Raw genomic sequence first — 14,812 nt, 5'->3', positions numbered from 1 at the left:
ACCAGTAGCCTGACTAGACCCAAAAATGGCCTCCATTTGGACATAGTTCTCAATTGGGGTGTTCAACAACTTGGCATCAGCAGGATGATCCTAGTTGGGAAAAAAGATTGTGCAATAGTTAGAGAAAAGGGTAACTATTAACCATAACAATTAGATATATTTAAGTTGTGGCCTAACCTTAGTGTGCCCTATCAGATGCTCCTCCTCAAGGACTATCATATGATGCTCCTCATTCCAAAGAGCACCACTGAGATTCTTGAGCCTAGCAATCTGAACCCACCTCTGCCGCCATTTGCGCAGGTGGTTATAAATTTAGTTGGTGGTGACATTGACTTCAGCAAAATCAGAAACCATCCTAGCAACTTGCCTAACATGCACTTCCTTGAAGCCTTTGTCAGTTTGACCCCTTGCCCAACCAAATCATGAAACCTCCTAAGCATGAAGGCTGACTTAACACTGGTCCATTGCATTGGCCCCCCAGGATGGGCTCCATTGGGTGGAGGGGCTGCTGGGTTCCACCCTCAGCCCCTGCCTCATTGGCAACACCAACAACTTCCTCAACCATTACAGCCATGTCCTAACCATCATACCATCAGAAAAAGAAACACCAAAGCACTTAGAAATCAAACAGCAAAGAAAATACTGCATGCAAATATCATACCATGCATATTGTTCATGATTGCAGGTACACATCATAGTAAAGTACCAAGGTCTCAGAACACATTACAAATTCATCAATGCTACTTAACAGTACATGAACCCTAAGTACTTCAGTGGAATTAAACTCTAGAAGATCCCCTGTTCTGCCACATTTGTGCAGCCCATGCATCCCTCTGTTGTGCCCAGGTTCCATTGTCAGGACTATGTTCTTGCTCAGGGGGAGTATCAGTAGAGTTAGGAGTCCAAGCAGCTTCAGTGGGGACATGTTCATCTTGTCCATGCCTAAGTATCCAATTGTGCAGAATACAACAGGCAAGAACCAACTTCACTTGGGTTTTGTAAGGATGGAAAGGCTTGTTATCAAGGATTCTGAATCTATTCTTTATAGCACCAAAGGCCCTCTCTACTATCACCCTAAGAGAAGAATGCCTTAGGTTAAACAACTCTCTTTGATTTTGTGGCCTATTTGAACCAAACTCCCTCAAGTGGTACCTTGTACCACGATTTGGCGGTAGGAACCCAGGTCTGGCTGCATATCCAGCATCCACAAGATAGAATTTCCCTAGACAATGTAACAAATGGAGATGGTTTATTAGTTTAGTGTGTGCAAGTCTTGTTGGCATATGTATATGTGAGTTATGGTACCTTGTGGGACTGTAAGACCATCTGCCCTTTCAAGAGCATCTGATAAAATTAGAGCATCATGTGCAGATCCCTCCCAACTAGCAAGCACATATGTGAACCTGATATCAAAGTCCACTGCTGCCAGTACATTCTGAGTGATGGTGTGCTTCCTGCATCTAAAGGCAGCTTGCATCTTCAAAGGAACTCTAGCTAAGACATGTGTCCCATCAATTGCTCCTATGCAATCCTAAAAATAAAAAGCCACATTAACAGGTTGCTACCATATGGGTAAGGTCAGTTGGTTTGCAATTAGGAAAGGGCCACCAACCTTGAAATATGGGTTCCATCTCCTGCTGCCAAGGATCCTAGGATGGATACTAGTGGATGGTGGAACAATCAACTCATTTCTCAACTCACCAACTGCATACAAGACTTGATGAAAGAACCTACTGATAGTTTCAGGTGACCTCCTAAATGTCATGTTAATGACCCTGAACCTTTGGTTGTGTCCCACTACATGCAAGAACATTGCTACTTGTTCTTCAATAGTGGTATGGATGCTATCCATAACCAACTCTCTAGATCGAAACAAGTCACACAGTTGGAAAAAAGGTGCCCTTCTCATCCTTAGCAGGTTGACACAATGGACATCATCAGATTCATTTATGAATCTGAGGTTGCTATTCCTCTCTCTGTCCTTCTCTGCCATGGGTACATAGGTAATAGATCGAGCATCCTCACTTCTTCTAAACCACAAGAAAAACCATGCAGCAACAGCAGCAACAAGAGCAGCTGCAGCCCGGCGTCTACCTTGCAAGTCCATGTCTAAGAATACAATGCAGTGTTCATTAGAGCTCAGTAGAAGAACTTGAGGTCATGTTGTTAAGCAAGCAAACATTCGAAGTACATGTTATCCTAGACACGGCTGCCACACCCGAAGGTGCTCCTCCGATGGCAAGGATTCATCATCGACCTAGGCATTTTGCTCAGCTCAGTACTACGGGCATGATTGGTTGCAAAGGAGTAAGCCATGGTTCAAGGACACAAGAAATCAGATCGACAAAGATACATGACAACCATAGATCCACATAAGAAACAACATAGGGTTCATCAAAACCATAAATGCAGATGCAGAACAACCATAGATCCGTATCAGAAACAATCTAGGGTTCATTGACACCAAGCAAGATGTACCGTCGCAGCACCGGTGGAGGCACAGGGTGCCGCCGAAGGACCTCGACCCACTAGGAGGATGGTACAAGAACAAAAAAAAAATCAGATCGACCTCTACATATGTGACAACCATAGATCTGCATCACAAAAGCACCTAGGGTTCATCACAACCATAAATCCAGATATACAGAACAACAAAAGAAGCGCACGGATCTGACAGAAGAAGAACCTAGGGTTCATCGACACCAACCAAAATAAGACGAATTGATAGATCAGCGGGGGAGAGGGGATGAAGCAGCGTAAGAGGAGGGGGAGATGTACCGTCGCAGCACCGGCGGGGGCAAAGGGTGCCGCCGGAGTACCTCGATCCACTGGCGAACCGAGGTCGAACAGGAGGGAGGGGAGAAGGCGCACCAGGGAGGAGGGGAGCGAAGAAAGTGGTGCGAGGATGGGAGGTCACTGTAACCTCCCGCGCCTTTAGCCCCGGGACGGCGCCATCTCCCGCGCTCCGTCGAAAAATTCCCACCAGAATCGCTCCATCCCGGCTCGCGAGCGAAGGAGCCCTTTGGACGGACGGGGCGATGCAGGATGGAATGGGAGAAAGGAACGGGGGTGCGCCGTTTCGGTTCCGGAAGGGCAACCGAACACGCAAGAGTGCACAGGACGGTTCGGGATCATGCAGGAAGACAGGCTACCAATCACACCCTATAAAAGTGTTGAATCTAGTGGTTAGGTTTGTGGATTAGTCTGACAAGGCCGGGTGCGGCGGCGCGTGCCCGCGAAGGACGAGAAGGATGCGGCGAACGCGGCCCCATTCTCCAGCGGATGACGCGCGCCCTTCTTCCACCTCCACCTCGCCTACGCAAGCCGCCGGCGCCGTTCTGACGCACGCCGCTGCGCACGAGGGAGCCTCCGATGAGGGTTGACGGTCCAGCCCTAGCCGCGCTGACGACGACACCGACCCCGCCGGATTGGGAGACGGGAGGCATGGCCAGGAAGCCCCGTACAGCTGAAGCACGTCAAAGACTGACTCGGCAAGGTCGGGAAGCGCAGCGAGGCTTAGCAGCGGCAGCCGCCGGATCTCGTGAGCACACCCATGGATGTCCGTCGCGACCTGAAGCCATTCGATTCAGGGGAGGTATTGCTCTCATCTGTGCCAAATTTTGCTTTATAGTTGTCGGTACAAAAACTCGCGGTTCATCCTTGCTGTCCTTTCCCTTCTTCATTGATCAGGCAACTGGAAACGTAGGTCTCCAATGCAGATTTTTGTGCACACTATGTTTATTTGGTTTGTTCCTTTGCTTCAAATATTTGACACAAGTGGATCAGCGAATCCTTGTGCTGGGTTGAAGAATGGGTTTATACAACAAGGTAAAGGAAAAATGATTTCATATCTTGCTGAAACTTTCTCGATTGTGGAAGTAATTCATTTAGCTCTGAATGTTTGAAAGAGAAGAAGGTTACTACTGCTAGAGAGAAGAAATGATCATTAAATCTGGAACAAACACAATATAAGGAGATTATCCGCCTTGTTTAGCAGTTAATTGGACCAGTATATTAGATGCCATCCATATTAGATGTATGATTTATGTTTATTTGATCTGAATAATGTATGCATATTTTAAAGCACTGTTGTATGCAAATTTGTTTGTAGAAACACTCAGTTGGAATATTTTGAGTCACTATAATTAAGCAGTCTCTTTAGTAAGTGTTGTTTCCCTGGAATAAAGATTCTGCATACATCCTCCACAGACCTCGACTCAGAGAATATCAGCTTCACCAAGCAGACAGTAAGGACCTCAAGCTGCCGGCCAGTTTCATACCAGATGCTCCAGTCCATCTAGGTGGTTCCCTTTTTAGTTGCTTACTTGTGCTGATCGCAGTGCCACACCTTTGTTGCTTACTACTGATAAATTATATTGTTCTGAATAGGGGCAACTTCAATGGTTTGTTTTCAGGGAATCTGCTTAATTCTGATTAGTTTAATATTTTTAGCTTGTTCAGTTTCATGGTTTGTTTACAGATGTGATCTGTTCAGTTATTTCTTATTAGTTTACGTGTGGCCTTATGAGGTTTGACCAATCAGCTGCATGCTTGCATTTATTCTTGTTGATGGTTCAGTTCCTAGAGTAGTGGTATTCTTTGAGCATTGAAGTTAGTATACTGCTTGCAGTCTATTGTCATTTGCCTATGAAGCATCAGTTTTGCCACAATGTATGGCACTGCTAAGCCTGCTACTTGAATTTGTAAAATGGATAGAACGGGCCTACTACTAAGCATCAATGAGTCTGTCAATAATAGGATGGTTTATACATTTGTTTTTTATTGATTGGCCAGGTACACCGATTCAAGATTTGTTGACACGCACATCCTGCTCCTCAGCCCATTAGGTAAGAATTAACTAATCTGATATTCCTGTTTGTTGTTCTGATGGTTGCTATTTGGGATTAGAATCTCCTTTGTTCAGTTTTATTGTTTCCTACCACTCAATCTTATCATCAGTAGCCTGAAAATTGCTCAATTTTGTTGTTTAAATAATCCTTTTTTATCATCAGTGTTCAGAAGGATCCACAAGATAGCTACACGTCTTTCTCAACCAAAAGATAGGCTCTAAGTTTATGAAATTCATTGCAAATCAATAGTGAATCAAGACATGACAAGTAAAACGTAGCAATGTAAGAATTGTACAATTGTGAAAAAAATCTGTAGTAAAAATGTGATCCATATTTTTTCACTGTGTTGCAGGTATTTGCATTTTTGTTACAGCGTTGAGCTATTATTGGACTTCAATTCAGATTTCTGATGGCTTTGGCAAGATTTTATCTTTTGCCACTAAGTTGTGGTCAACAACTCATTATTTGATTCTCTCCTATATGCAATATACAATGCGAGGAAGAAATTCACAGTTTTGTGGCAATTTGTTATGTAAATCGAATGGCTAATGGACAGACAAGTTGGAAATCTGCTGGCTTCTTTGAAGGCATATATGTGCGAGCCCGCTTGCCTGATGAATTGGATCTGGTGTCGGTTTTGACGGTTTGTTGGATGTGTGCAGGGACGCGGTTTCGTCTGTTGTTGCCGGGTAAGCCGCCAATTCCTTCATTTCCTTCTCCTCTTTGGAATTATGGTGTGTTTGTGTGTTGTGTGCAGTTCATGCAAGATAAAGGTTTTGGATCCTGCTGTTGCAGATCTCCGACTGAACACAGATGTACCTTATCGGGCTCTACAAGAAGCTAGAATTCGTGCTCTATGTCTCACCTATCTCCAACAAACTTGGGATCCCTGTCAGGTTGGTTTTGTTCACTGCTGTTTGCTTCCGGTGGGTTGGATGTGCTTGCAGATTTAAGAGCAGTGCCATTGAGCGTTGAGAGCATGTTAAATTTAGGTACCTGAGAGGCTGAGACTGAGGGTGGATAACACTCATGGGCTAGCTGGGCTCTGCCGCTTTAGGGACTACATCACGGGTCAGTTGTGGAGTGGATTTGAAGCATCTGCTACCATGACCACATTTGTAATGGAGGTGGCTGGAGCAACACGGACACTGGGCGAATGGCTGATGGAAGGCACAGTCTCATGGCTTCGTGGCATGTCGTACTGGTGGTGATGACCAGTGATGACAGGAGCCAGGTGGCACTCGGCATCCAATTTCATGGCTGTAAGGCTGAACAGGTCAGTGTTTATACACATTGATATCTGCCTTGTTCAATGAAAAAATTGTATCTCTGTTGGTCTTATTAGAACAAGGGAGAGGAAATCATTTGCTGCTGCTATATATGCCTCTCAAATTGTTGATTGGTAGGTTCACATATCAATGTACAAAGTGGTTTATGTATTTTGTTGCATCTATTATTTTTGTAATAGGCAAAAACAGCTTAAAATATATCAGTTGAGCTTATAACGTGTGCTCATGCTAATAAGATTTATCGGTTAGACTCTTAAGAGTTTTTTTTACGTTCATATTTGCCTTATTCAACTTATTCAATGATCAGTTTATTTTTTCTTGTGTGATCAGTGAATAAAAAATAAATTGTATTAAAATCTACAATGCTTTTTTGTATTTCTTAATCAGGTCCAGGATTGAGTTGTCAAGGCAGTAAAATGCATTTCAAGAACTAAGGTATCTTGTTCATGTCGTAATAGCATCCATTACGATGCAGTGGCACAAGTGGAAATGGAGAGGATTGTTTTCAGGTTTGCTCTCTCGGTAGTGCAGCGGGCATGTGATGTCAAGGATTGGCATGTAACTCTTTAGTTTGTTTTTCTTTTGAAGAACAGGGAATTTTCAAACGTACTTGTTTTTTTTCACTTGCAAGTGCTACCACCATTCCTCAGTCCTAGACATAATTGTCCCTGCATGTTTTCGCTGCCTTTGGCCGCTGAGGGTAAGGGGGAGAGAATAACAGAGCTGTTCAAAAAACGAGTCATTACAAAAAAACATGGAGGGAAGAGAGAGAGGGAGAGGGGGGGAGGGGGGAGGCTTAGGAGTGAAAATAAGTGACTGCTTGCAGTTGAGCTTTGTACGGAGTTGTTCATTCCACTGAAGATTTACATATGGATTTGGTCGATTATATATGTCAATGTTATTTTATGTGTTTTTTGCCATCTGTCACAGGAATGCCAAGACAACCTCAATGACGATCCAAGGCAGTTTCATGGAAACTGAATGCAACTGAAAAGTGATGAATGCCTGCTTTAATAACAGACTGTATCAAGACCGTGTGAGTGGTGAGGAAATTGGAAAGAGTGCTCCCTGTTTTGCAGGGAACATATAAACCCCATTCTGTTTTTTTTTGTGTCTGCATAATAGTTCTGATGACTGTCCAGGTTGATATAATCATATAAGTTTGCTGTAGTTCATTCATGAAGTTACCTAATTTTGAGGTATGGTGCTTTGTTTTCTGAACATGTTTAGGTTGCTGCAATGAGATATACTTCCTGAATCTTTGTCAAAATGCTTTATTTGTTTGCCTCTACATCCATATCTATACTAGGTTAACCCAGACCTATTTTTCACTATAAAGTATGCTGAAACTGAAAGTACATTGCTTTAGACATACTACTACTACTATAGAAAAAAAAAGAATAATATGCTACATTGTGAGAAGTATATTCTACAACTATAGAAAAAAGAAGTATATGCTTCTTTGTGTGATGAATACTACTGTGATGTTGATCTGCAGTTTTTATATTAATCAATGTTTGAAAAAAAACCTACAGATTAAGCAATGTTTTCGGGGTAGCTAGCAGTATAGTGAATAATCATAAATGATAAACTTGTGATTTGCATATTACGCCTTTCTTTTAACATATTCCCTGAAAACACCAAATAAAGGATGAATGATTACGGCATCATATATGGTCAAATGCTCTCACAAAAGACAGATCTTTGCCTTTACTTTTCCATCTTTCGGATTTAATATGCTTTCTGTCATGTCTCAGGCCCCTGATGATCTCCATAGTTTGCTGCTATTGTGGTAGCTAATTGGTGGTACCCTATTGATCTGGTGCAGCTTTGCGTGTGGAATCTGTTTCTCCCTTAGACATTGACACTTACATTCAGATTTCTAGAGATACTCCTGATGCTTCTCCCCGTCGCCATTCTATTTCTAGCCCAATTCCAAGCTATGATGATCCAAGCATGCCAGATATGTTATCATGCCATATATAGTTTTGTTGATAATCAGTTCCTCTGCAGATTATCGGAATGCATTCATTTGTTGTCATGATATCAATATCAAGGACTGTGGACCCCTCAAAGGAAAGAGTTGAGTGTATGGTTAAACAGGAAAAAAATATGATGCAGCTGACTCATAAATATGCAGCAAAAGGGGAAGGGAATATCGAGGATGTGGCTCTTGCCAATTGTTCTTACTAAATGCATGCTGTAAAAGGATAAATTTGATTTGCACCATGAGAGCATTCAGATTTCCTTTATTTTTTTGCTGTGGTGATTTGTGGTCCAGAGTATAATTGTGGTACTGTTAAACTTTGGTACTGCTCATGACATTCCTGTGATAGGATGTGGCTCTTGCTCCTTATATTTAGCTTGCCCTAGGAATAGCCCAGTACGCTATCTTTGTTCAAGTTTCTCATGTGTGGGACTATTACAGCACAAGAGATGACCAGTCACTGCTCAGTGCTCACGTCGACATGTTTCTTACTAATGTGAATGGATATCTTTCTTCACATAGATTATGTGCCATTTATATTAAGTTAGTCTGCTAAAGCAATTTGTTAACATGGATTTACCAAGGATGACAGATATGCTGAGATCCCTGGGTCAAGGCTGAAAAGATTAAAAGAGATTGTCAAAAGAGCTAGGGTCAACGTTTTAAAGAAGTTTGTTGTCAAAAGAGCTTACGTGAGAAGGAAGATGAAGCGGGCCCAGTGGATGAACTTATCTGGTCTGGATAATGCGGCCGAAAATTCAGGTGTCATGGCCCTTGAAATGCTTGCGTGAGCAGGATGCATCATTTAAATATTATCATATCAACATATAATCCGAGTTATTATCCTTATAATGCTTGCTTGCTCCTGTGTTCAAGTTACAGCTGCATTTACCCAGAAATACAATAAAAAGTAGTTTGGTAAATTCCCATCATACATGTACCATCCATCACAAAACCTAAACACTCGCACTGCATGCATTTGGTTCTTTATATTATAGATACGCCTATAGATACGGTCAAGCCGGGCCGAGCGCCCAACCCCCGAGTTCAAGGGGCAGCGGGGTCATGAGCGATGTGCTGATTTCCGACACTGCCGTCCGAGTAGTTTTATGGAGTCAAGCCCATAAGATTGAGGGTCGGTCGGCTGTTGAGTGATGTGCCAACTTCTGGTGCCATTGACCAAGTGATTTATGGCATCAAGCTCTGAGCTTAAGGACTGCAGGAGATACCATGATAGTGGTACAGTTCAACAATTTTGGAATGAGTATGCATTAAAGATATGTTATTTATACACCGAATGATTTATGTTATTATTTTTTAATAGAGTTTATACTGATTATCGAAAGCCCCACCGCGCGGGCTTGTTACTAGTTAATGGGAAATGAAATCAATTTGGTGGAGATGCTTCAGCCAGGATTCGCAATACAGAGATACCCCTCCGCGTGTTTGGATCCGAGTCCGACTGCTGTCTGCTCGCCACGGTGAGACAGGTCGTGGGATTGGGGTGAATGGGGGGTCCTTCCTCTCCCCGTCGGGAGAACAACGGCGAGGGGAGCAGCGGCGGCGGCGGGAGCTCGAAGGAGCGCCCGAGGTCCTTCGATGAAAAGACCCGATTGGCGTGCTGGCGGAAGGCGGCGGTGGTGGCGGGGCGGCACCCGGAACGCTGGCGGCAGGACGCCGTCGGCAACATCGTCTGCCGCCGCTTCTGGAGCTGCCACGGGTGCCTCTGCTACGAGTACGACCACATCGTCCCCTTCTCGAGAGGTCTCGCGCTCTTGTTCTCAGCTTGTGTTTCGGGGTACTGTGCAAATCTGCGTCCTGAAGCGTACAGATCTTTCAAGAAATTAAACTGCTTGAATTATATGCCCATTTTATGTCGGTAGAGTTTGATTTGTGTAGTGAGCACAAACATGGCTTTGGATTAGGTTAAATGGTCAAGTGATGCATAATGGCTAGATGCACGAATGGTTTGGCTACTTGTATACTTTGCACATATTTTGGATCAGGATTAAATTTTGACGACACAAACGACTATCAGTAAAGCGTGTCTATCAGAATGCTGGTGATGTATTTACTTAAGACTGCATCTTTGCTCCATCGATATCTTATCAGCTCAACTGTTGTTGAAAAATTATTGATTTATGCTAGTAGATAGTCTTTGATAGCTTGATCTTTGGAAACAGTTACTTATACCTCTGCAATCTTGATTTAAGGAAGGTGCAGTCAGAATAATTTATAAGTCCATCTCCTATGATTGTCTTTTGTCACGAATTTGAGCTGATCGTGCTAATGCTTTTGCTGTTACTACCTTTTTCATCATAATATTTGTTTGTCCAATAGGAAATATTTTGCTGCATCTAGACAAAATTTTCCGCAATGTTAATTGCAACGGGAACTTTTTGGTACTTTTCATTTTTCAATTTGGTACAGCTCGTTGGTACTTTACCACCTTTCACACATAAGGGTAAAATTGTAAAGGTGAAATCTTGAAAGCTGCGTGTCCAATTTCTTGTTTTTGTGCCATTGTTATTGGTAATGAGTTTCATTGCTAACTTGTTTGCCTAAAAGGTCAAGTTGATGTGGAAATATTCACATAAGAGAAGTAAAGAAGGATTCCTTCTTGTTTAGTAATGGCTATATTGCTATCACTATATAGAGATAAGTCCACAAGAAATCATCTATAAGTAAACCTATCTCAATACATGGATTTTGTTTATAGGAAAATATCTCTTCTGTATAATAACAAGCTAATGCCACTCCAGCATGTCTCACATAAATAGTGTGAAGCACCTTGCTGTGCAGCATCCTATGCACAAGAGCAACTAACATTGTGGTTTGATAATTTGATTTTAGGAGGAGAGTCCACTGTCGAGAACTGCCAGATCCTTCAGACTAGGGTAAACCGATCCAAATCTGATAAAGCATGGGTAGATGAAGCAGAGATGCGGGGTTTCTCCTGTGACATCAAGTTCACTGGTGAGTACATCAACTTCTTGCTTCTTTTCTTTTAACAATAGTCTTTGTCTCCTTATATGGATACCAGTTTACTATGGAGCGCTAGTACATATGAAAACTAGCAGTAGCATATCTTTTCTTAGAAAATAAAGTGCATTGCTATGCGTCCGTGGCTGTGAAATACATGCCATATAGTTTTAACTGGGAAAACAAAAGCTTATTAAGGGAGTAGGGATTGCAAGCATTTAAATCATTATTCATTGAAATGCATATTATCTTTTCACTTCCTGGGATTTTTGTTCTTCTTTTCCTGGAGCTACAAACAAGTTCATTATTAACAAATTAAAACCTGCATCTCATTGCAGTTAGTTCATTTGCAGTGTTTAAATTTTGGAATCAGTTCATCCACATGGGATTTTAATGTATTTTATGCACATAAAAACATGTACAGCTTGGTCGCATCACCTGAGAGTTACATTATGTGGCCAATTTCAACAATTTTTTGATGTGTTATTCTCTCTTCATATACATACATTGTTCTTAGAAGTGACTTAAAGAGTAGACTGTTAAGTACAGGAGTCACGTTTCACGCACCTGAAGAGTAGACCATACTATATCACAGGATTAGGTAATGATTTGTTTGTTATCTTATCTCCTAGTGTTTAAGTTAGATGAGTTTGAGAGAATGTTTCTAGGATCATAAAAGAAGGCATGTATTTATGCTGGATGTCATAACTTTGCTTTCCTTCTTTTGTTGTATTTCAGTGCTAGTTCTCATGAATTGGTTTATCTGCAACAAATTAGGATAATTGGGTCTTTGTTATGTTTCCATGCGACCAAAAAGCGTGCTGATGAATCTCACAGATAGGCTAAATGTTAGTACAACCTTAGTGTGAATTTGTACATTGAAAGTGAGGTAGAGTTGCCACTCCAAATAGTTTCTATTTGAGGAATCCCTTTTTTTTGCAAGCTTGTTCGCCAGCATCTGTTCCATTTGCTGGAAGTAATTTAGAGCATTCCAGATAGTTTCTATTTGAACTTTTCTCAACCTCTTATTTCTTTTGTGACCTTTACCTCCTACCTCAATTGCACGCTCAAACAAAAGCTTCCATTTAAGCATAGCTGGCCCCATTCACTCTAATGAAACTGTATGAAGATTTTTTTCTTATAATAATAATAATAATAATAATCATAAAAGTACCTCTTAACGAGAGATGCATCACTCCCTCTCTGAACAGACAAGGAACTCGATATCATTGAGATGGCTGCCTACGGGGATGTTATTCGTCCAGGTAAGCAATGCCGTTGCAGGACGGTAGCTGAGATGCTAGGGCAAGTGAAGTCAAAGAATCGCGTGGCTGCTTGCGAGCTACCAGACAAAAGCACATCTTAACATGTTCTAGGGCTTTTTACACGAATCAGTCCCAATTTCTTCTGCTCCTCTCAGGGAGGACAACCTGTTGAGTGTTGTCTCTCAGCTGATTCCATTCAACAATTGTGCTCTCATTCTTTGTCCACCAGCATGCCATTTTGCAAAAAGAATCTAGTTCCTTCTGAGCTCTCGCAAGCAAATGCAACATTCTGTTTCGCTTTGGTTGATCTATGCTTTTTCTTAGAATTTGATTCTTGATCTGTAACATATGGGTCGACAAGGCCATCAAGTACACTTGATTTCAGCAACTGTTCTTGCATATTACGAGTGGTTTTGCATGGTCTTGTCTCTCAGCCTGGTTAGCGTGACGTGTTACAGCCAGCAATTGTTCCTGAGCAAGTATTGAGTGACTGGGCAGTCGACATGTGAAAAAAAAAAGAAATTGAAGGTGGGAAGTTGAAGCGTTGCACTGCTGAACCATTTAAGTGGTGACCGTAACTCAGAGTCTCAGATGCTTGTGTGCTTAAGTTGAATGTTCAGATATTTCCTACTTCCTCCGTTCTTAAATTATTTAATTATAAGTCATTTTAGCTTTTCTAGATTCATAGGTGTTTGTATGCATCTGGACAGATGCATACAAACACAGATGTATACAACCACCTATATAAATCTAGAAAAGCTAAAATGATCTATAATTTGAAACGGAGGGAGTAATTCATAGATGTGCGCTGTGTCACCGCACTTTTTTGCAACCCTGTCTTACATGCGTCGCGTTAATTTCACGTGAAGGAATTTTGTTTAGTTCTAGAGATAATCTGGGAATATCCGTGGTCTTAATCCCGAGCGGACAAAGTTGCACTTGCACCACAAAACACGATGTGGAAGCTTCGTGGTCCTCATCCGTTGCATTGAAGATAAAGGTCTTTCCTCTGCAATTTACCTGCGAATGCGAGGACCGGCTCCATGATTTCAGGCCAGCTTCGGTGCACGGTTTCATTGTACTCTTACTAAGAGCGTGATGTCAGCTCAATAAAATGAAACTGTCACTATCAATGCATAAATTCATTCCATAGTTCCATAGATAACCTGCATCATTTAATTCTTGCATGGTGTTATGATCAAATGTGTCATACCATGAAGTCATAACATGCTCCTGAAATTAACCTGTCAAGTTAACAGTTTTGTTGATGTGGTATGGAATTTAATACCTATGAAACCTCATGACACTCCTATTGGTACGATTTCCCTTATTGATATATTCTGTTTGGTATAATCTCGTTGGATTATTTTTGTCCGAGGACCGTAAACTTGCTGGAATACAATAATGAAAAAAAGGTACAAATGCAGTCCAGTCGATACACTAGTTTGTAACATATGAAGGTACATAGCTTATTGGTAAATAAATGAGGCATAATCTTCTCCATGATGCCTATAGGCCATATCAGCACTAGCGACGTATTAAAGTCCAATTTACTTGCTACTTGTAGAAAACGTTTCCATGGAAACCATATGGAACCTTCGTGGCAAAAGTTAGAAAAAGTTTCCATGGAAACCATATGATAGATTTTGTGGAGGGAATAGCTGACCTAGAGTTAGATGGATGAACACGAGGACACGGGGGATTTTACTGGTTCGGACCACCGAATATGTGTAAATTGTAATACCCTACGTCCTATGCTCGGGGTTTATATTTTTAGCGTATAGCGTATTGAATATGGCTTGGGTTTTTGAATAGGTCACTGTCCACCTTATATAGTCCGGGAAGCAGAGTTACAGATTTAATTCTATCTAATCCTAGTCGATTACAAGAAAACCTATTGTCTTTTGGTACAATTCATTTCTTTACATATTTGAACAACCGTATCTCTATCTATATCTTGTCATGCTGATTCTTCATCTCGATCCGTACGATCTCTTGAATGCTGTCCGGATGGGTCGTGCCACCCCCAAGGGGCGATGAGGGGCCATCAGGCCCATTTGAGTGGTACCCCGAGGTTAGGTCCCCCACAATTTGTTTGTTATCTTATCTCCTAGTGATATGTTAGGTCAGATCAGGTTAGATTGCTTAGGGGTTAAGTTAGATGAGTTTGAGAGAATGTTTCTAGGATCATAAAAGACAAGGCAAAGATGTTGATGCCACTTCCTCCATCCATTAGCACCTTGGAGAGGCACTTGCTTCCGATGATCGGGTCCACCACAAGCGGGAATCTTCCCGGTCGTTGGATGAAGTTGAGATGATCCGACCTGTCGAACGTGGTGGCCGACTCCAACCACTTCAGGTAAGTCGGGACAGCTGGCTCGACTGCGTTCACCTCTTGACTAGTTAACTTCTGGTGCCACTTGGACTCGTAGGTGTCCT

General features: G+C 42.0%; 2 protein-coding genes across 12 annotated transcripts; one reads left to right on the top strand and one right to left on the bottom strand.

Moving 5' to 3' along the window:
• Positions 1–779: 779 nt before the first annotated feature.
• Positions 780–2,107, bottom strand: LOC140221154 (protein ALP1-like). The gene is made up of 3 exons (XM_072290474.1): positions 1,613–2,107; positions 1,306–1,531; positions 780–1,222 (listed from the first exon to the last, which is right to left on the bottom strand). The coding sequence occupies exons 1-3, from the start codon at positions 2,105–2,107 to the stop codon at positions 780–782; spliced, it is 1,164 nt and encodes a 387-aa protein (XP_072146575.1).
• Positions 2,108–3,189: 1,082 nt separating this feature from the next.
• LOC117836410 (uncharacterized) lies at positions 3,190–12,791 on the top strand. 11 transcript variants are annotated; one of them, XM_072291240.1, is made up of 11 exons: positions 3,190–3,595; positions 3,691–3,828; positions 4,210–4,301; positions 4,795–4,847; positions 5,013–5,132; positions 5,203–5,539; positions 5,646–5,746; positions 5,843–6,126; positions 6,527–9,890; positions 10,980–11,102; positions 12,320–12,791. In XM_072291240.1, exons 9-11 carry the CDS (start codon positions 9,635–9,637, stop codon positions 12,472–12,474), a joined length of 534 nt encoding a protein of 177 aa, XP_072147341.1. In that variant the 5' UTR covers positions 3,190–3,595; positions 3,691–3,828; positions 4,210–4,301; positions 4,795–4,847; positions 5,013–5,132; positions 5,203–5,539; positions 5,646–5,746; positions 5,843–6,126; positions 6,527–9,634; the 3' UTR covers positions 12,475–12,791. The 11 variants fall into 11 exon arrangements, with proteins under 11 accessions (XP_072147341.1, XP_072147347.1, XP_072147345.1 ...); XM_072291246.1 differs by lacking the exon at positions 5,013–5,132 and having other exon boundaries at positions 4,210–4,847; positions 6,527–6,574; positions 7,070–7,182; positions 7,897–9,890; XM_072291244.1 differs by lacking the exon at positions 5,013–5,132 and having other exon boundaries at positions 4,210–4,847; positions 6,527–6,648; positions 7,070–7,182; positions 7,897–9,890.
• The last annotated feature ends 2,021 nt before the right edge of the window (positions 12,792–14,812 follow it).

Source organism: Setaria viridis, chromosome 9, assembly GCF_005286985.2.
Source record: "Setaria viridis chromosome 9, Setaria_viridis_v4.0, whole genome shotgun sequence".
NCBI lineage: Eukaryota > Viridiplantae > Streptophyta > Magnoliopsida > Poales > Poaceae > Setaria > Setaria viridis.
The sequence above is the reverse complement of the archived record's forward strand: the minus strand, read 5'-3'. Positions and strand labels throughout refer to the sequence as shown.

What these genes read in the sequence shown, in the direction of transcription:
- LOC117836410 (XM_072291243.1), top strand. Translation starts at nt 9,635, where the DNA reads ATGGGGGGTCCTTCCTCTCCCCGTCGGGAGAACAACGGCGAGGGGAGC. An exon ending in CATCGTCCCCTTCTCGAGAG is followed by an intron (nt 9,891 to 10,979) that starts GTCTCGCGCTCT and finishes ATTTGATTTTAG; the next exon opens with GAGGAGAGTCCACTGTCGAG. An exon ending in CTGTGACATCAAGTTCACTG is followed by an intron (nt 11,103 to 12,319) that starts GTGAGTACATCA and finishes CTCTCTGAACAG; the next exon opens with ACAAGGAACTCGATATCATT.
- LOC140221154 (XM_072290474.1), bottom strand. Translation starts at nt 2,107, where the DNA reads ATGGACTTGCAAGGTAGACGCCGGGCTGCAGCTGCTCTTGTTGCTGCT. An exon ending in GATGGAACCCATATTTCAAG is followed by an intron (nt 1,532 to 1,612) that starts GTTGGTGGCCCT and finishes TTTTATTTTTAG; the next exon opens with GATTGCATAGGAGCAATTGA. An exon ending in TGGTCTTACAGTCCCACAAG is followed by an intron (nt 1,223 to 1,305) that starts GTACCATAACTC and finishes TACATTGTCTAG; the next exon opens with GGAAATTCTATCTTGTGGAT.